We start from the raw sequence: 21,030 nt of genomic DNA, 5'->3' as shown, positions 1-21,030 counted from the left end.
CGCGGAGCAGCTGCAGCACAGACCTCACAGAGAAAGACGGAGACGCGGCCCAGGATCAGCGCAGAGGGGAACCGAGGGGAACCTAGGCCGACACACTCTAAAAGTCAGTGAGCAAATCACATCAGAAAGTCAACTTCCAGAAGAGCTCTGGCAGTGAGCCACCACTGCTACAGTAAATCCTTTCCTTCCAGAATGGAAGAAAACAAAGTAACATTATACCAGAGGTAGAAAAAAATGAATTATTCACATTATAAGAGGTTTTTCCTGCGGTATGGGTGTGTGAAAGCTTACAAAATTGAAAATGTGGAATAGATTCATAATAAGATTTCGTGATAACAGAAAAAATTTAAGAATATTTCCCTTGAGGGAAAAATATTTTCCAAAACTGATTCAGAAAGCACCTATGAAACTGTGCTGTCAGCTGTCACACTGGAGGTTTGGGCTTCTTTTATCAAGTACAGCATAACAAAGGCATTTCACAGCATAACTTTAGGGAAAATGTTATCTGGTCCAAAATCACACAGAAAGCAATAAAAAACTCTTTTAATTGTTTATAATACACAAATTTTGCTGGGTAGCAGCAGTTGCTCCTGTACATGCCCTTTAAGAAAACAAAAACAACACACACACACACACACACACATGAGAAAGAAACAGAAGCAATAGAGAGGAAAAAAGAGAATAAAGAATAGAAGCATTAAATAGAAAAACAAATACTTAAATACATGAAAGAAGGCTTAAGACAAGAAAATGTTTCTGTGCAACTTTCACTTATGCCGAGAGAAGTGCACTGCTTAAATGCTCACTGATAACATTTCCCCAGGTTGAAAATAGCAATCTACTTATTGGGATTTCTGATATTCAAACACAAAAAAAGGAAAAATAGGACATTTCCGTATTGCAGCTCTAATCACTCTCTCCCAGTATTTTTTAACCATTCAGATGTATTTTGTGGGAATATTTATTCACATCATTTTGTTTAACACATTTCTTTCTACACAAAACTGAATTTAAATGTTCTATAACATTTTCAATTACAGCAACAACACACTAATAAATTATAAATTAACAAAATCTTCATATTTGCTTTAAAAATCATTTATCAAACACTAACTTCCAGATTATCTGGAAAATTAAAGATGCAAACTGCTGTAAATCTGACATCCTAATTGATTTCTGATTTTTAAAAGTATATAAAAGTCCCTCAAATTATTCCAAGTTCCACTCAAGAAAATTTTATTTTACTCTTTTCATAAGTTATGAAGCTTACAACCTGCTAAAACATTTTACCCAAATGTGGGAAAACTGCCTGGAGATGCAAAGCACAATTAAATAATTACATGAAAAGAACAAATGAAAATACCCGTTAAAACAACATTACTGCAGCTGGCAGCACTTAAAACTGATAATTTGTATTTTTTTTAAATTGCATAGCTGCAAGATGATTCGTTGCTGATTGGCTGTCGAGCAGTTTTATTTAAGAGGAGAGAATATGCTTAAGAAATTACAATTCAGTAGACAATCCAATATTTAATTCATTAAAATGTAATTATGTAACCTGATTTACTCTTTGGACTGCATTCTGTTAACATTAAACTTTTAATTTAAAATGTTTAAGTATTTTAGCTTTCCTATGTAGAAGTCCATTTTCCACTTTTTTTGGGGGAAATATTAGAACTTGAGATCATGGTCTACATTCAGAGAATGTTTCACTGCTTGATTACATTTCTTGGTTTCACATTTAAGACTTTAATTTATAGGAAGAAAAGTATGTAGTCTTCAACTTAAAAATAGATGAATGCAGAAACATCATGTTGGAGAAAATAAAAAGACCCCCAAACTAAAAAAAAAAACAATCAAAACACTAGTTGCGCGGCTCTAGAGAACTTAATAAAAAGTAAATCAACTTTTAAATCAGTTAACTTTGGCGTCTGCATACAAAATGTTTATCAGCATTACCGATGTAGATGACTAGTAAGGGATGTGCAGCATTTTCAAAATCCCTGTGAGTCCTTATGTCATGTTTGGTGCACTGAGTTCTGTGGCAAATGTCCTCCCTCCAGCAGGGTTTTTCCCTATATGATTGTCCACCTCTGCATCAACTGAGTTGCACAGAACTCAGATTTTGGCTGAGTATGCCTGCATTTTTTGTTTTTCCAGAGACAGATCCCCATTTCCTCTTGTTTTTTTTAAGCATCTTGAGAAGAAAACCTGTGTAAAAGTAGATACATTTTTATTTAAGCAAAGGTCCACACTAGTAATACAAATCAAAACAAACATTCATTTCCCCATGAACACTGCTTCAGTTACCGTAAATTTTCACACACTATTCTAAAAACTCATAAAGGTAGTGTTCTTCAAAAGAACAGATCAAGAACCAATTAATGCTTAAAATATCATAAAAAAATCACCATCACATAGTACTTTCTCTCTACAATAAAGACTATGTCAACACTTCAACTTTGTCATCATTCTATTTGTTATGGTGATCCGTGATCAGTGATGTTTGACATTACTAACGTCATTGTTTTGAAGACCACACGCCATGCCCACATAAGACAAACTTAATGCTGAGTGTGTTCTGACTGCTCCAGCAACTGCCCAGTCCCCAGTCTCTCTCCTTCTCCTTGGGCCTCCCTATTCCCCGAGACACAACAATATTGAACAATGGATAATTACTAACCCTACAATGACCTCTAAGTGTTCATGTGGAAGGAAGAGTCCCACATCTCTCACTTTAAATCAGAAGCTAGAAAGGAGTAAGCGTAGTATGAAAGGCAGGTTGAAAAATAAGATAGGCTGAAAGCTAGGCTCTTGTACCAAACAGTTAGCCAAATTATGAATACAAAAGATAAGCTTTTCTTTTTCTTTTTTAATTATTGATTTCAGAGAGGAAGGAAGAGGAAGACGTAGATAGAAACATCAATGATGAGAGAATCACTAATCAGTTACCTCCTACATGCCCCCCCACTGGGGATCAAGCCATGACCTCCTGGTTCATAGGTTGCTCAACCAATTAGCCATGCTGGCTGGGGCCAAAGGATAAGTTCTTAAAAGAAGTTAAAAGTGTTACTGCACTGAATGCTCAAATAAGAAAGCAAAACAGCTTTATTGCTGATATGGGCAAAGCTCTACTCGTCTAGAGAAGATCAAACCAGCCACATGCCTCCATGCCAAAGCCTAATCCAAAGCAAAGCCCCAACTCTCTTCAATTCTATGGAGGCTGAGAGGTGAAGAGACAGAAGAAAGGTGTGAAGCTGGCAGTGGTTGGTTCATGAGGTTTAAGGAAAGAAGCCATCTCCATAACATAAAAGTACAAGGTGAAGCAGCAAGTGATGATTTAGAAGCTGCAGCAAGTTATTCAGAAGGTCTAGCCAAGGTAATGAAGGTGGCTACATTCTACCACACACTTGCATGGAGACAAAACAGCCTTACAGATGTCATCTAGGACTTTCACAGCCAGAGAGAAGTCAGTGCCTGGCTTTGAAGCTTCAAATGATAGGCTGACTCTCTTGCGAGGGGCTAATACAATTAAGTTGAAGCCAATGCTCATTACCAACCTGAAAGTCCTGGGGTCTTTAAGAATGCTCAACCTACTTTGCTACATAAACAGAAAAACAAAACCTGGAGAACAGCATGTAAACCATGGCTTACAGCATGGCTACTGAATATTTTAAGCCTACTGCTGAGACGTACTGCTCAGAAAAAAATTCCTTTCAAAATAATACTGCTCAGTGACAATGTACCTGGTCACCCAAGAGCTCTGATGGAGATGTACAATGAGATGATTGCTGTTTTCATGCCTAACAGAGCATCCATGCTGCAGCCCAGGAAATCAAGCACTAATTTTGACTTTCAAGTCTTATTCAAGAAATACATTTCGCAAAGCTGTATTTGCCAGTCATTCCTTTGAAAACCCTCTGGAAGGATTTGATATTATAGATGCCATTGAAAACATTAGTGCTTCATGGGAAGAAGGCAAACCATCAACACTACAGGGGTTAGGAAGTTGATTCCAACCCTCATAGGTGACTTTGAGGGCTCTAGACTTTAGTGGAGGAAGTAACTGCAGATGCGGTGGAAACAGCAAGAGAACCAGGATTAGAAGTGGAGCCCGAAGGTGGGACTGACTTGTGGCAATTTCATGAAATGCCTGAAAGATGAGGAGTAGTTTGGATAAGCCAAGAAAATGGTTGATAATGTATAATACAGATAACACTTCAAAAGGCAATTAAAACAAAAAAGGTAGAATTACCTATAAAACAGGAAGCTGATGCTTAATCTGAAGGGTGCTCAGGGCAAGATCTATTTACTTCAAACCATTCATCTATGCAGCTAGAAAAGAATAAAACCAGAAAAGGTGAAACACTTATGCTTAATTATTAACGTCATGATAGCCATAATAAAAATGCTTACCTCTTTGCAAAAGAAAAATGAGATACTTTTAAGTTATCATATTTGGCATATACATATAAGTAAAAGATAAAAATATGTTTATTACATTTTGCTTATTCTAAGCAGTTAAAGAAATATTCTTTGTAAAATTATGCTATAAAATACTTTAAAATTTAAGCAACAATCATTATAAAAAGAATCAAAAGAACTACCACTTTACCAATATTCAAAATCAAAGGACAAATCTGAAAAAAGCTGTTTCTTTTCAAAAGTCATTCATTTATATAAATATCAACCTAACAGAGTAATCAAAAACTGCTTTTAAATCTTGACAATACTGCATCACATTTTAAAAGACCATATTTATATGTGAATATTAAATACTTATTTTAACTCTATTCTATCCTGTAATACATATACATACACAATAAGTATATCATTATCCACTTGCATTTATGAAGTGTTTTATGATTTTGTTGGGAAGTTAAATATTAGGGTGCACACCATTATCCTGTCAATCTGCACTGTTCAATGCAGTAGCTTCGTACCACATGGGGGTGTTTAGACTTAAATTCATTAAGGTGAAATGAAGGAAAAGTGCAGTTTCTTAGTCACACCTGCCACACTTCAAGTGCTCAGCAGCCACAGGGCTGGTGGCTCTCTGCTAACAGTACGGATACAGAACCCTTCCATCACCACAGAAAGCTTCCTGTGGCAAATGATAAACTTAAGTAACTTGCCCAACAGCTAGGAATTTTCCCCAGCAAGATGCAAACTATTTAGCATTCTCTCCGTTGACACATCTCAAGTTTGCACATGCCATAAACCAAGGTGGTTTGGCTCTTGCTGGTTTGGTTTAGTGGATAGAGAGTTGGCCTGGGGTCCCAGGTTCAATTCTGGTCAAGGGCACCTACCTTGGTTGCAGGCACTATTGCCAGCCCTGGTCGAGGCAACCAATCAGTATTTCTCTGTCTCTTCCCTTCTCTTTAAAAAAAATGTAAAAATACATCCTCGGTGAGGATTAACACAGAATACACGTACACACACACACAAACAAAAACCACCACCAAAAAAAACCAGCATGGCTAATACTCTTCTTGTAGTTAATTTAAAATTTTTCCTGTGTTGCTCTAAACCACAAATACGTTAGAAGAAACCAGGCCGAATCTGGAGCCAAACAGACATGGGCAGAACCTGGGCTCTTCCATTCACTAGCCAGGTGACCTAGAGGTTTTTACTATGGTCCCTCAACTTATTTCCTATTGTGAAATGAGACTGATACGAGGCTTACAGGAGAGACCTATTTTAGAAGCTGTGAACAATACCTGGGTCACAGTAAATGCTGGACAAATGATAGATTTTTGGGTATAAACAGATATGGGCTAAAATCTTAATTCTAGCAGTAAAAAGGGGCATTATTTGTTAAGAAATGGGGGGAGAGCCTTTTCCTCCCTCAGTACAATGTCTGAGACGCTGAGGGAGATCTTGGCCAACATCGGTGTGAGCGAAGAGATAAACTCACCCTTTATGGTAGATGCACAGACAAGGCAGCCGTGCTATCGTGTCCCCCTGCTGCAGGTCTTCCAGGCAGATCGCACATTCCCCAGTGTCTTTACTCAGGACATCCTCTGAGGAAAGAGGAAACAAATGCAGGACAATAAGCAGAAAAAAGCACCACGTGAATGCTAACTGATAAAGAGTGATGACTAGCATGTTTTGTCAGGAATATATAAAACTCAGCACCCGTATTTGAAGTAAAGCGGAAAGAATGCACCAATCTCTACCTAAACGCTGAAGACAGAGTAAGGTAAGGAAGTTTCCAAAAAGTATTTGTACTATAAAAACCAACAAATTTAGTTGTGCCCATAAATGTAATAGTTCCTTGTAGAAAAGTACATTCCATAAGCATTCCCCTTTAGTTATTAATTTTGAGACCGCAAATTACGAGGAAACACAAACTCCATGTGGCCTATAAAAGAGAAGGTAGCAGCAGATGATTGACCCGAAAGGCTGGAGGGGGTACCAGGGCAACTTCTGCAGGAAAAAAAAAGGCCTTAGCAGAAGGATTTATGCTTTTGAAATCTAGGGAATACGGCTGAGCTGAGTATTCCTTAGATAACTACTGAGTAGCACACAAGCTAATATGTCACAGCCAGAGTCTTAACCTGAAAAGGATTTCCAGACAAGTAAAGCTCGGTAAATGAAAAATGCTGCTTAATAATGGCCCCTCAAGTGTTGTTTTTTTTCTTAACCCTGGAGGTCCCACCCACTACCCTAACTCCACTTCATCCCCAACCCCAAGTCTTGCCTCCTCCTCCTTTTTTAAATTCCGGACAGCTTTCCACAGATAGGGAACCAGTTTAATGTAAAGCACCTATCTAATTAGTGATAAAGTTAATTGGTATATGGAGACCCACAAAATAAGGCCATCCCAGTGGCCCCATCCATGTCACAAACCTAACCCAAAATCAGCATGCACTAGGGGAACACCTCACTGCCAAGGGAACCTAACACCAATCAGTCCTCCCACTCAATTTCAGCCAGCTTACCGTACCCTAGAAGGTAGGACCTGGAGCTCCCCGCCAATCATCCCTTTCTTGTCTCTTTGAACACTCTATCAAACCTGCTCCTGCCCCAAACCCCTCAGAAAGTGATAGTTAGGCAATGCACACCCCCAAACCCTGGGCTGGTTTCCAATGAATAAAGAACATCAAACTTATTACTAAATTGTTTTAGATTTGACACTAGGATGATGATAGTAAGAACAAAAAGAAAGGGATCTGAAGAAAACACTGAGAGTCTATAATTCCAAATAATCTATAACAATAAAAGCGTAATATGCTAATTAAACCAGTTGACCTTCCAGATGAAGCCAGGGCTGTGAGGGAAGCCTGGGTCCCGAATGCCAAAGGGAAGCTGGTGCTGACAGCTGAGTAAAGGAAGGCCCACCCTTTTTAAAAATTATATTTTATTGATTTTTTACAGAGAGGAAGGGAGATAGAGTTAGAAACATCGATGAGAGAGAGTCATTGATCAGCTGTCTCCTGCACGCCCCCTACTGGGGATGTGCCCGCAACCAAGGTACATGCCCTTGACCGGAATCGAACCCGGGACCTTTCAGTCGGCAGGCCGACGCTCTATCCACTGAGCCAAACCGGTTTCAGCTGGAAGGCCCACTCTTACACGAATTTTGTGCATTGGGCCTCTAGTATGATACTAGTATATTCTCACCACTTAGATTTTTTTTTTTACCACAAAGATATACCACACATCATAAATTTTTTAAAAAAAAGAATCATCACTTTTTATCAAGCATAAAACATCAATGATTACCTATTAGTTTTACATATCATCAAGTAAGGGGGTAAAATGCCTCTATTAAACTATAATACAAAAACAAACAAAACAAAAAAAACAACCTATCATACAAATCAATTTTAAGATGCATCTCATTTTTCAAAGTATGAAGAAGTGTGTCTTAAAATTGATGAAATAGGGTATCATGTTTTCTATATTAGGAATACATGAACAATGCATCTAGATTTAAGGCTAAATGAGCCATAGAATCTCAAATGTCATAAATTAAGAAAATAAGATGGACCAGATTTTAATAGAGAAAAAGTATTACATTTTTGCCATAGAAGTCTACATAACAGAAGTAGAAATTCACTAAGTACAGGCTTCTGAATGCTTTGTTCACAGAAAAATAACTGTCTATGATTGTCAAGTCTCATTTGTTTACTGCAATAGTATTTTTATTAATCTTTGATTTGGGATAACTTTAACATCTTAAAAGGCCTTGGTTTTATCTTGTTTATAAGACCATTTATTTACAGTGCAACAAAGATAAATCTAATCCTATCTAAAAAAGAGGGAATATGCTAATTGACTACCACGCTCTCAAAGATAGCGGTGCCCACAGCCAATAAGGAGGGCATATGCTAACGGACTGCTACAGCCTCAAAGATGGCAGCACCCTCAGCCACAAGATGGCAGGACCCAGTTCCCTCAGCCCTGGCAGGCGTGCAGCAAGACCTGCCTCTGAAGTTCCCAAGTCCCTTCATCCTCCCAGCCGCTCAGGGCCAGTCTGAGGCACGGGCAAGCCTCGGATGGCAGCTGCCCAGCTGCCCAGGGCCGTCTGAGGCTTGTGCTGCTGGCAGTGGCAGCAGCAGAGGTGTGATGGTGGTGTTGCCTTCCCCTGATCGCCAAGTCACCTCCTGCCCGAGGGCTCCTGGACAGTGAGAGGAGCCAGGCTGGGCTAAGGGACACCCCCGTACCATGCATAAATTTTCATGCATAAATTTTCGTGCTGGGCTGAGGGACCGCCCCCTCCAATGCATAAATAAGTTTGCATATAATATCTATCGTAACAATGTATTTTGAAAAATAAGAATGTTATGTTATACTTTGTAGGTATTAAGTTTAAAACTTTTTGTTTAATCTAGAATGCCATATTAAAATCAGTCATGTTAATCATAGGCTCCCTAAATCTTAGTAATGAAAAATTATCAGAACTATATTTTTTATGTTAAGAAAGGCACACCTATATAGAAGGACATTCCAAGTACATTAATTTCAACACAGGAGTAGCCCTCTGTTTATTCACTGTAAAGTTTCTAGTGACACGATCTCTGATCAGAAAATTAAAAGCCAATGTTAGCATATTATTGCTCCTGCTCAACTGCATTTTGATAAGAATTTCTGAGTTATAAGACAGTTCACTCACTGCAAAACCTCAGTAACTGCCTCAAATAGCAAATGCTTAATTTTCAAATTTGAAAGTAATTTCCAATAGAATCTGTCTTTGTATTTTTGAAAATATGTTTTTTTGAAAATCCACTACACAATGTGATTAACTGTAGCCTACATGAGGGTTTGCTAGAGTATGCACCTCTCCCACTTCATCAAGACATGGTCTTTTCATTCACTTTTGAGCTTATTAGTAATGTGGAGCATTCAGAGTTAAAAATGGCCTGCAAATACCACTAAATCCAGGACAATGAAGCATCTTCAAGATAGCTGATGAAATATTATTAAAAATCTTCAGCCAAGCCCTAGCTGGTTTAGCTCACAGGACAGAGTATTAGCCTGTGAACCAAAGGGTCCTGGGTTCAATTCTGGTCAAGGGCACATATCTTGGTTGCAGGAGGCAACCAATCGATGTGTTTCACATCAATGTTTTTCTGTCTTTCTCTCTTCCACTTTCCCTAAAAATCAATGGAAAAATATCTTGGGTGAAGATAAAAAACAAAAAACAAAAAAACTTCAGTCAAGCAACTGAAAACATTCATGAAGCTACTTATTGCCCATGGCAATAAGGAAGCAATGCCTGAGGCCTGGACACAATGAGAGCAGACCATTAGTATTAAGGAGCCAAAACTGATCTCGGGGAAGCAGAAGGGGAAACACTAATGGACTTAACTTCCAGAGCTGGCTACTCTGGAACCCTCCTAGCCACCAGCACTGATCAAATGGAGAGACAAACCATCAAGACTGTGAACAGGAAACGAAACTGAATTGCTTTTTCAAGTGTTGTTGCTCATCTACCTACATATCAGTCTTATTCATGTGGTCTACACACTAAGTTATCTAGATGTACTGAAACAGGAGAAGAAAGATTAAACCTGGAAGAAAGCAATGATTTTTAGCCAGAGGTGGGCACCAGAATCACTTGGGTATGCATTCTGTCTCAATGTAAGAAAAAAAATTACATATACCTGGACGCAACCCCAGAGACTCTGAAATATACACCTACCTGAAAAACACAACTACTATCAAGGAAACAGCATATTGAAGTAGAAAGAGCATAAGACTTAAAGTTGAAAACATAATATGAATTTCCATTCTCACTATTGGTTAGCTAGGCAACTGCAAAATGTTGGTCAACCTTGAGTTTCCTTTCACTCTTTTTTAACATAAGTATAATAAAGGCACTCAAATATTATGGAGATGAAATTTTAAAGAATTATATGGAAAATTTTGTTGTAAAACTATATAAAATATTAGAAAGTACTTTGCAGACTTCTCCAATAACCACGTTTTTTTTTCTTTTTTATTTTCCCCCCTCCCCATTCTGGTATTCTGGCTGTTTCAATTTTACATGATGTCAGAAATAATGCCTTGTCCACCAGAAACTTCTACAGAACACTCCTGACCTGGCCACTTCTAGAGACCACAGGCTGGGAACAGCCCCAATCAAATGATACTGCCCAATTAATTTAAATGTTTTGGCTTCATTCTACATTTAAAGGTATTATAAATGTCCTCTTTGTTACATGCTTCTAGACATTTAAGTCTTTTAAATTTTTTAATTTTACGACTTAACTGATGCTACCTCCATTTTACTGATAAGCAAATTGAGGCTCAAAGAAGTTAAGTAACTTACCAGAAGTTACTACAATGAGTCCTGGACTCAGAATTCAAATTTAGACTAATTACTTGGCCTTTTTACTACTTCATGAATTTTGGTACAAGAAACAATTTCACTTTGAAATAACATAATTACTAACGCAAATGAATGTTTTAGGCAACTGTAAGTTTGAAATACTCAAAATGGAAATGGCTACCATATGTGAAGAAAATGGCTCAAGGCTAGTCATATACTTCAACTTGGAAAGTTACTAAACTGTTATAAAAACTGGCACCAGAAATGAGCTCACATGTTGCTGCTAACTTCCTCCTACTGGACAGGAAAACAGCGCTGTCCTCAGAACTCTCCGTGACCACAGAAACAGTCCCTCCTCTGTGCTGCCCAAAATGGCAGCTGCAAGCCCTGTATGGCCCAGAAGGAGCACTGAAATGTGACCAGTGCAACTGAGGAATTACAGTTTAAATTTTATTTAATTTTCATAAATATGAAACCTAGAAGACCAGGAGCGTACAATTATAAACTAATTAAAAAAAAACAACTTTGATATTTCACTTGTAGCCTCAAGCTCTTAATTTTCATTGCCCAAAGAAATTACTTAAAATTCAAGCAGCCAAATACATAAAATTAAAATATTTAGCAAGGACAAGCACATATCCATACAATAATTGCAGATCAAGACACATGAATAAAAGCAGACAGCCAAAATCCTTTGGGGGGGAGGGGGGGGGGAAAGAAAAATGACAAAAACAACCAAATTTGTTAGAGTCAGCCAAGAAAACTCCATGCGAAAATTTCATAATCATCACAATTTTCCGATCAAGCATCCAAACAGGTATATGATCTTTTCAGCAAAATACAATGCCAAGCACTATTATGTATCAGGCTTTTTACCTGAAGACTTATTTTTTGTTCTTGAACCCTCAATGATAGCAGTAGAAAACAAAAGCAGCTGAAATGTGAAATAATCCCTAGAAAAATCAAGAATTAAAAAAAAATTCACAACATTAGTAAGAAGCATTTACTCAAAGTATGAAAAATTGGGGCTTGCAAGGTTTATTAATAAGTATTTTTTGACAAAGTTATCTCTAATGAACTTAAAAGAAGTTAACATTATTCTAGATTTAGATCCAAGAGCTGTTATTGTATACCCAAGAGAATAATATTTTAACAAAGGGAAATTGTCATTTTTAGTGTAAGACAAATATATCAATAAAAACATGGGATAGCATTCATTAAACTGTTTAAAACTCAAAGTTCCTAGTCAGCATCAGTTTTTATAACTTCTTATGAAACTTACTCTGTTTCCAGTAGGAATTACTAGCTTCCTCTGCATTGACAATTACTGCATGATGCTTTCTTTAGTTTAAATATAACTGAGAACTGACAAAAACATAGCCAGTTTTCATCTGCACTGTTAGAAACTTAATTTAAAACTACGACTGACCTGGCTGGTACGACTCAGTTGGTTGGACCGAGAGGTTGCCAGTTGGATTCAGTGCACATGCTGGGGTTGGGAGCTTGATCCCCAGTAGGGGGCATGCAGGAGGCAACCAATTGTCATTTCTCTCCCTCTTCCTAACTCTATCTCTCAAATATATATATATATATGAATGACTAATTCCTCAAAAGGGAAAAAAACTTGTAACTTTCTGATGATTTTTAAGAAAAAACGTGTATTCCTGGGAATATTCTGAAAATTGAAATTGGGCACCTTCTCCAAGAAAATGTAAGTAAAATAAAATGGAACCCAAACTGAAGGTAAAATATACAAAAGGACACTAACTCAATACTTACATATTTAGCTTTCTTGGGCCTTTTTGTTCTTAACTTACCTAAAAAAACCTAGCTCAGGATAAAGTACTTTATATAATTAATTATCTCACAAGCTGCAAAAAGTCATACAAATCACCTAAGAAATTATTATACTGCCTAATCTTTAAATCAAATTAACTTTCATATGCCCTCTTTGTAAAAAATCAATGATAAACCAAAATTTAAAACCAATTGCTACACTGATTTGCTGAACCCTAAACAAGTATTTTCTTAAATATGCTGTCCACATTAAAAAGAAAACAAATGTATGTATATATGTTTTTTGAAACTGCTGAAAATATACAAAAATAGAGTAAGTATACTTTGAATTAAACTTAAGTTTCAGGTCCCCTTTTGTTTTGAATCACTGCAGAGCAAAACAGCAATCGGAAAAAAACCCCACACCAAACCAAATGTAGCCTCATAATGGCAACAAAAAAGGAACCAAACAATCTGATAATATGTTATTATATATAGTTCTAGGTTCAAACTCCAACTCTCCATCTTATTCAGGAAATAATGGGGATAACAATACCTACTTCATACAGCATGGTAAGAATTAAAAAAGATTATACTTGGTACATGTCTAGCACTGTACCTGGCAAGAGCAGGTTTGCTCTGAGGAATAGCTATGTGATTAATGGCAAGAAAGAAGTCTTCTTGAGTTTGGTTCCTCCAATCTAAAAAGCGATGAAACCTGCAGGCTGCACCTGTCTCTCCAGATTGCTGAGAAGATGTAATGAGACAAGCAAATGAAAGGCAGTCTCATGGAAAAAGAACAGGCTTGAACTTGGCACAAACCTCTTTGAGCCTCATTTTCTTCAAATAAATTGTAGGTCATTAATATTATACCTACACCTGACATTTTCTTTAATATTGACGATTAAAAATAAAAGAGCTGATGAACGTAAAAATACTTAAATACAAAAAATTTACATATCACCTTAATGAAGTAAAGTGGAAAAAGTCAACTCAAGTGTGTATGCCTATTGCTTTTGTTGATTGAGGCTAGAGTGTAACAGTCTTTCCCTTCTGCTTCCACCCCATCTGTAAGAAAATTAGTAGGCTGAGTGATAAACATTGTACAAGGATCACAACTCAAATGCCTAAAGGGAGTTGCCAGAAAACATTAAAGTAGCTCATTTAAAAAAAAAAAAAAACTGTTTAAAAACAGTCCATTTGTGACAATAAATGCCACCTGAACTTGGCCTAGGTTTCAGGGATTAATAGGTAACAGTGACAAATTGGTACACACAGTCTTACTAAAAAGGCATATATATTGAAAGGAGCAAGCTGCAAAGTTAAGTTTTCAGGTGACATTTCTTATTTTCAAAAAACACTGACTCAAAAAACTTTTTTGATACTGTGTAAGCCAAACAAAAAAAGTCTGTGAAACAGATGTAGCCAATATTTTGCAACCTCTGTATTTAAGAAATAAGAATAAATTCTATCAGAGCACAGAACCTAGATTTTGCTTATTCTAGCAAGTAGCACAGTATTTTACACATAGTAAGTTCACAATAAATATTTTGAACAGCTAATGAAACATAAGATCTCAGGAGACTTAGAGAAAACACAAAACAACAAATGAGCAGCCAATGGACAAAGAAAATGCCCAAAAGCCAGGGGTTTGCTGCTTCAGTGACAAACTACAGACAAGCAATATCATAAGTCCAGGGTATTATTTCCCACCACTTCTTCTCAAAAGATTTATATGAGGATGAATTTCACCTAACCAAAGATACCTGGAAAAACGCAAAACCAGTTTGAAATTCAAATGGTAAAAACAAATGTCATTCGTATCAGTAACAAAACTATAAAATGCCAGACATTAACTTAAAAAAAAAAAAAAAAAAAGCAGCATTGAGCATAAAACAGTGTATATTTTTCTTAGTTATTTATAAGTTAATAAGGGCAAAACACACAATCCAGTTGAGTCTTACATTAATAAATAATAAACTATGTGCACTCATCTGTACACTGTAATTACCATAAAATGTCCAGAGAGGAAGACTTCAGAATAGAAGTCCTCACTAAGAATTCCACAATATAAAACCTAACAAAACTAACTCACATTTTCCCTCTAAAACCTGGGGCTTCTAAGAGTGGCTCTCTCATCACCCTAAATCCATTTCATCAACTATTATAATGTTGATAATACACTAAGATTATGTATTTCAAATTATATACGTACCACATACCGTATGTTTTAGTGTGATCTGGGGATATTTAAAATCTTTATAGAAAGCACATGAGAACATTTTGAAAGAAAAAAATCTTATACATACAACTAATGGAAATGTTAACTTTTTTTTTAATTGAAGAAATAAATGACTTGCCTCGTAGGATTAAGTCTCAGGTTAAACTTTTACACTTCTGTAGGATGTATTGATGGGCTGATCCACTCATATATTTATTTCATACTTTGGATTGTAATCCAATACCATGCCATATTAATCGTGTTGCTCTTTCAGGTTGTTTTGCGTGTCCCTGGACCAAATCTCCTGTTTTTGGTGTTGAGCAACTCCTGGCTTTCAGACAAATAGATCTCCAGCCTAGAACTAACCCTTTATCCAAGGAGCCTGGTTCTCTTTACCAGAAAATGGTATTTCAAAACCAAGAACTGGTGTCAAAGATTTTTTTCAGTTAAAAAAGCATTACAAGGGAAGTGCTAGGAAGTGAGGTGAATGCTAAGAAGTACAGTTTAAAGGGGTTAAAAGTAACTAAAATCTAGGAGGTGCTGGAGGGTCAAGGACCCCCAAGATCCCAAAATCAGTTTAGCAGAAAATGAAAAATGAAGTAAATCATAAGCACTATAAATATTTAGATGGCAAAGGAATAAGACTATCTAGAATATTTTTCTTTTTTACTTTTACTCTTACATTACCTTAATACACTGTTAAGATGCTAAGAGTTAATACAATTCTCCAAAGGCAGAGCCTACCCTGAAACCAAACCCCCAGGGAGTGGCTGGGGAGATACTTCTCAAGGCCACTCTGAGGCAAATCCAGGCAGTGTTCTGAATTATCAGGGCCAGAGTGACTTGGGGGGGTGGGAGTGGGGGCGGAGAGAAAAGCATTTTTTTTTTTAAAACGTTATACAAGCAATAAGTGGTCACTGAAAAAATATTCACAAGTCCAGCAATCACTAAAACCCAAGTCTTCCTATGTTTCTGTATTAATTTCCTCCTCCCAGCACATCATAACCACTTCCCACATAAAGTACCATACTGTTCTCCAAACTGGTCTTAAATAAATTTTTAAAATCTGTTTTCATGTTGACAGTATTACAGATGTCCCCATTTCTCCCCTCCTGGCAGCTGCCCCAACCGAGGCCTTCAAGGCATTACAGTCTGTGTCCATGGGCTATGCATACATATGTTAATAAAAGCATAATATGCAAATTGACCCAACAGTAGGACGACCATCCAGGTGACCTTCTGGATGACCATGCTATGACACCCACTGGTGTCAGGCCAGCCACAAAGGGTAGGATTTGATTGGTTGGGGGCCTGGCCATCACCCCATGATCGCCCTGCAAAGGGAGGCCCAGGCCACAGGCTGGTGGGGTGATCAATCAATTGGGGGGCTCCATGATCGCCCCAAAGAGGGAAGCCCAGGACACCAATGGTGGGCTGTGGCAGGTGGGTGGGGCCTCCCTCTGCAGGGGTGATCCATCACAGGGCTCCTGGACTGCGAGAGGGCACAGGCTGGGCTGAGCCCCCTCCCCCACTCCCGGCTTGCACGATTTTCATGCACCAGACCTCTAGTCTACATATATAAAAGGCTAATATGCTAAGTGTCTGTTCGACCATTAGCTATGACATGCACTGACCACCGGGGGGCAGATGTTCAACACATAGGCAGGCATGGAAACATGGAACAGACTGTAGAATCTCAGAGGAAAAGTGGGGGGAGGGCAGAAAGAGATTAACCAAAGATCTTATTTGCATACTAGAGGTCCAGTGCATGCATTTGTGCACCAGTAGGGTCCCTAGGCCTGGCCTGTGCACTCTCATAATTCAGTACCCCTCGAGGGATGTGGGACTGCCAGTTTCAGCCTGATCCCCACAGGCTAGGCCAAGGGACCCCACCAGTGCACCTGTGGGGATTGGGCCAAAACCGACTTTCCAATATCCCTCTAGGGGTCCTAGATTGGGAGGGTGCAGGCCTGGCCGAGGGACCCCACCGGTGCACATTCCCAGTGGGGGGTGTGCAAGAGAAGCCGATCAATGATTCTCTCTCATCGATGTTTCTAATTCTCTATCCCTCCCTCTTCCTCTCTGTAAAAAAAATCAATAAAATATATTAAAAAAAAAAAAAAAAAAAAAAAAAAAAAAGGTAAGATCACTCCACAGCTGTCAGAATGCCTGTCATCAATAAATCCACAAATAACAAATGTTGGCAAGAATGTGGAGAAAAGGGAACCCTGGTACACTGCAGGTGGGAATGCAGATTGGTGCACCCACTGTTATTGGATTTGGTGCCTGTGTTCATGTGTTTGAATTGGTGATTTCTATGGCTGAGTTTTAATCTAAGTGTGATTCCCGATTGCAGTTTTAAGTGACTTAACAAAGATTACATTACAGAGCGGAGCATTATGGAGTTACCCCCCAAAATGTAAAATGGAACTGCCTTCTAACTCATAGATTCCACTTCTAGGAATTTGACAGAGGAAGCCCAAAACACTAATTCAAAAGAATATACACAACTATGTTCACTGCAACATTATTTACAATAGGCGATAGTTGGAAGCAGCCCAAGTGCCCATCAGCAGATGAGTGGATAAAGAAGCTGTGGTAGCCATAGCCGGTTTGGCTCAGTGAATAGAGCTCTGGCCTGTGGACTGAAGGGTCCCAGGTTCGATTCTGGTCAAGGGCACATGCTCAGGTTGTGGGCTTGATCCCCAGTAGGGACTGTGCAGGAAGCAGCCAATCAATGATTCCCTTTCATCATTGATGTTTCTAGCTCTCTCTTCCTCCTCTCCCTTCCTCTCTGAAATCAATAAAAATATATATATATATTTTAAAAAGCAGCTGTGTTATATTTACAGAAGGTAACTATTTTTCTATAGAAATCCCATGTAGGTTTTAGAATAGTTTTGCCAACCTCTTCTGGGATACTGCCTATTTTGAAATTTCCATAATATAGAGTAAGAGATGTGACACTTCCTACTGCATTAATTTTTTTACTTCATGGCTTGACAGCCAATTTATAGTACAAAAAAAAATCACTTCACTTCAATGCCGTTCTATAATGTAATCTTTATTAAGTCACTTAAAACTGCAATCAGGAATCACACTTAGGTTAAAACTCAGCCACAGAAATCACCAATTCAAACACATGAGCACAGGCACCAAATCCAATAACAGAAATCAGGCACTGTCCCTTCTCCAGGAGCACATCCCTGCCTTTCCCCTTCCCTTGCCTCCTCCCTCCCCTCCAGCCTGTAATTATCAACTTCCTCACTCCCAAGCTCCAGTGGCCCTTCATCTGCCTTCATAACTTGTTTCCTAAGCCCATTTCTTCTAGAAATTACTTCTTCTACCTCTATAATTTACCAAATAAATGTTCTCTTACAAAAAGATAAATAACAGAAGTCTTCCACAGAAGGGCAAGTTCACAGAAACTCAGGCAATAACCACCTCCTTATTTAAAATTCTGCTTGGTGGTTGCTGGCAATTTTTTTTTAGCCTCACTTGTAAGAGACATGCCCATTCAGAAAACATCCTGAATTGAGAAACATTAAAAAGTATGTGTATGTAAAGGATGTGTGTCTTAAAACCAAGAAAATGTAGTATGTAAGGCAGAAAGCAAAGTGTATAACTTACAATGGGAACCACAACTGGCTGAAAAGCCAGACAGTACCCAGAGGGAGGAAGCACGTTGCCGCCGCCTGCACCGCGCACACGGAAGCCAGGCACCTGAAGGCTGCGGGAGCACACTGAACAGGGGGCCTGCAGCATCTGCCTCCACATTCCAGTGAGCTTGACAGCACTTCCTTCCAAGGACAGCACACGGGTGGATTCCTTTAACTCACTTTCATTACAGAATCAGTTCCCTACCAAATGACTCAATACTCATTTTTTCAAGTATGTCAATTTAACAGAGTAACATCTTACTTCTTTCTGATGATTTGAAAAAGCTCTGCTTTGATTCACTACATGAGTTTATCATGAATTCTCAGAAGACAAACTTATTTCAAGCTACCCCTCCCCTCCAGGTACAAGTGCACATACACAAATAAAAGATACCAATTAAAGATAAAACAAAGTTTTCTTAAATACAAATCTTACTGCCCTCAACCACAGAATTCTAAAATAAAAACTGAACTTTATATAGACACAAAACATGCTAAGATCCGGTGAAGTTTAAAAACCAACAAAACCAAGACTAAGAATTTGCTGACAATGTTTACCTCATGTTTTGGCTCGTTCTTAAACATTTTAGAAGATGGGGAACAAGGAAATGAAGAATGAGTATGCTCGTAAAATTTGTATCATGTTCACCGACTACACAATGAATCTCTAGGAGCATAAACTGAAGTACGAGAGAGAGGGAAGGTATATGAAGTAGGCAGTCCCTGATTTAAGGGCAATCTATACAGACGGACACTCACTGTGGCGTTTTGAAATTTTCCCCATCCTACCAAAATACCACCAGTAGTAGATAACCACCCACAAAACTCTGAATCCTCCCTCTGTGATCACTCTGGACCTCCTATCTGAACCTCTGCTGAGCCAGCTGCCTAACCCCTGAGGAGCTTCTACCTCATCAGTCAATTCTGTTCTTCAGTTACTGGGACTTTGATATTTTGATATATTCACAGGTGTTTTTTTTAAGTTGTTGTGGACTAGGCTAACCTTTAGAATATCATCTCTGTGAGTATGAATTTGAAACTGCAAATTACCAACTTATATTCAAGTTTCTACAATTCATCCGCTTCTAGAATTTGATTATAAATACATCCAGCATAAAAAGTCCAGTTCTCCTTGCTAACTATGAATGTTTGTACAGTTAAGTCAATATACATATAACATATAGAATTCAAAAATTCAGATCTAGCTACTTTAGATAAGACTGCAAAAGGTATAAATTAATAACCACTATGCTGAATAAAATTCTCTTTTGAGTTGTTAAAAAAGAGACAACAGGCCAAAGATGGAGTCACTTGTGCTAAGTCCCAAGTCAGCAAATCAAAGCTCAATGCCTCACCTAATTGCAGTTTCAGCCTCTCCCAGGAATGTAACCTATAACCAGTCAATCTGAAATTAGCTGATCAACACTAGCTAGGTAATCTGCTGGACAGACCCATCTTCCCCTCAAGAAAGATGGTCTTGCCTCAAACTACTGGCTCTTTCATAACAACTTCCTTATCTGGCCCCACCTTTGCCTGGAAAAGCCCTTCGTTATGTACAGTCCCAGTATCAGCTAGATGGGATATTGCCCAATTCCTGAAACACTGAATAAAGTCAATTAAATATTTAAATGTATTCAGCTGAATTTTGTTTAACAACACAATTTAGATGCATATTTCTCTAAGGAATCAACTTCTAGCAATTCAAATATGAAGCTGTGAGGTGTCCAGGTGATTAAAAAGAGTCTTGTTTCAAAGATTCTGACTCACCTAAATCTTCTGTTTACAGTATCTCCAAGCAGAAAACTACCTATTGGTTCTTTAAGATCTCAAACAAGCGATATAGAAAACTTTAATGACTTTATCCAAATATTGACACATAAAAGACTGTTTTCTAAATATATTGTACAAAAAGTAAATGTACAGAATACTAAGACTGTGTGCAACTATTTTACATGGTCAAAAGAAATACATTTGTGCTTTTAAAGTTCAAGGCCAGAGTAATTAAGATTTAAGGATATTTAAAGACATCGATAATAAACATAATAATTATAGAGTTAACAATAAGATAATGGTGTAAGTATAAGAAAGCCCAATCACTTTTGCCTGAAATTTAAGGGGAAATGGGAAAGCTTTTTTATTTCTTAAGTAACTGAAATTCAACTGCATTATGCAAAGTAGCCAATTCAATTTCATAACATAAAAAGGTATGGATATAATCAAAAGGTACATTTACTAAACCCTACTTTTTACTTAGGGAAAATGGGAAAATGGGAAAAAGTGTTCTATTGTCACTACTATAATAGTGTGGCCGAAACACTATCTTATAAGAGATTCCTAAACCAATTTGCAAAAAAAAAAAAAAAAAAGCTACTCAAAGTAACATGTCCATTTCAATGCTAAATTCTACCTCTCCCAACATTATTTTTTAATGAGAAATCCCAGATTATTAAATGTTCCTACGCAGATTAACCTGTAGATGATCCCAGATTGAAGGATCCATTCTGTTTTAGTCAGTTTCATCTCAAGTTCCTAACACCATACTTTAACTTAAGTGTATTCACAAAACATTTGTTGAATTAAGTCAATCTTTCAAT

The 21,030-nt window shown here is 37.8% G+C and overlaps 1 protein-coding gene across 1 annotated transcript in view; it reads right to left on the bottom strand.

The window, feature by feature from the left end:
• Positions 1–702: 702 nt before the first annotated feature.
• The window catches only part of ZNRF2 (zinc and ring finger 2), a 60,067-nt gene continuing 39,739 nt past the window's right edge, over positions 703–21,030 (bottom strand). Inside the window, exons 3-5 of the mRNA XM_084896818.1 lie at positions 5,918–6,023; positions 4,256–4,335; positions 703–2,211 (exon numbers count right to left, since the gene is read on the bottom strand). Of these exons, the coding sequence (XP_084752944.1) occupies positions 4,278–4,335; positions 5,918–6,023 (164 nt within the window). The 3' untranslated portion in view covers positions 703–2,211; positions 4,256–4,277. The remainder of the gene's footprint in view (positions 2,212–4,255; positions 4,336–5,917; positions 6,024–21,030) is intronic.

The sequence above is a fragment of the Pipistrellus hanaki genome, assembly GCF_964339955.1.
Source record: "Pipistrellus hanaki genome assembly, chromosome: 10".
NCBI lineage: Eukaryota > Metazoa > Chordata > Mammalia > Chiroptera > Vespertilionidae > Pipistrellus > Pipistrellus hanaki.
Note: the sequence above shows the minus strand (reverse complement) of the source record. Positions and strands in the feature narration are given on the sequence as shown.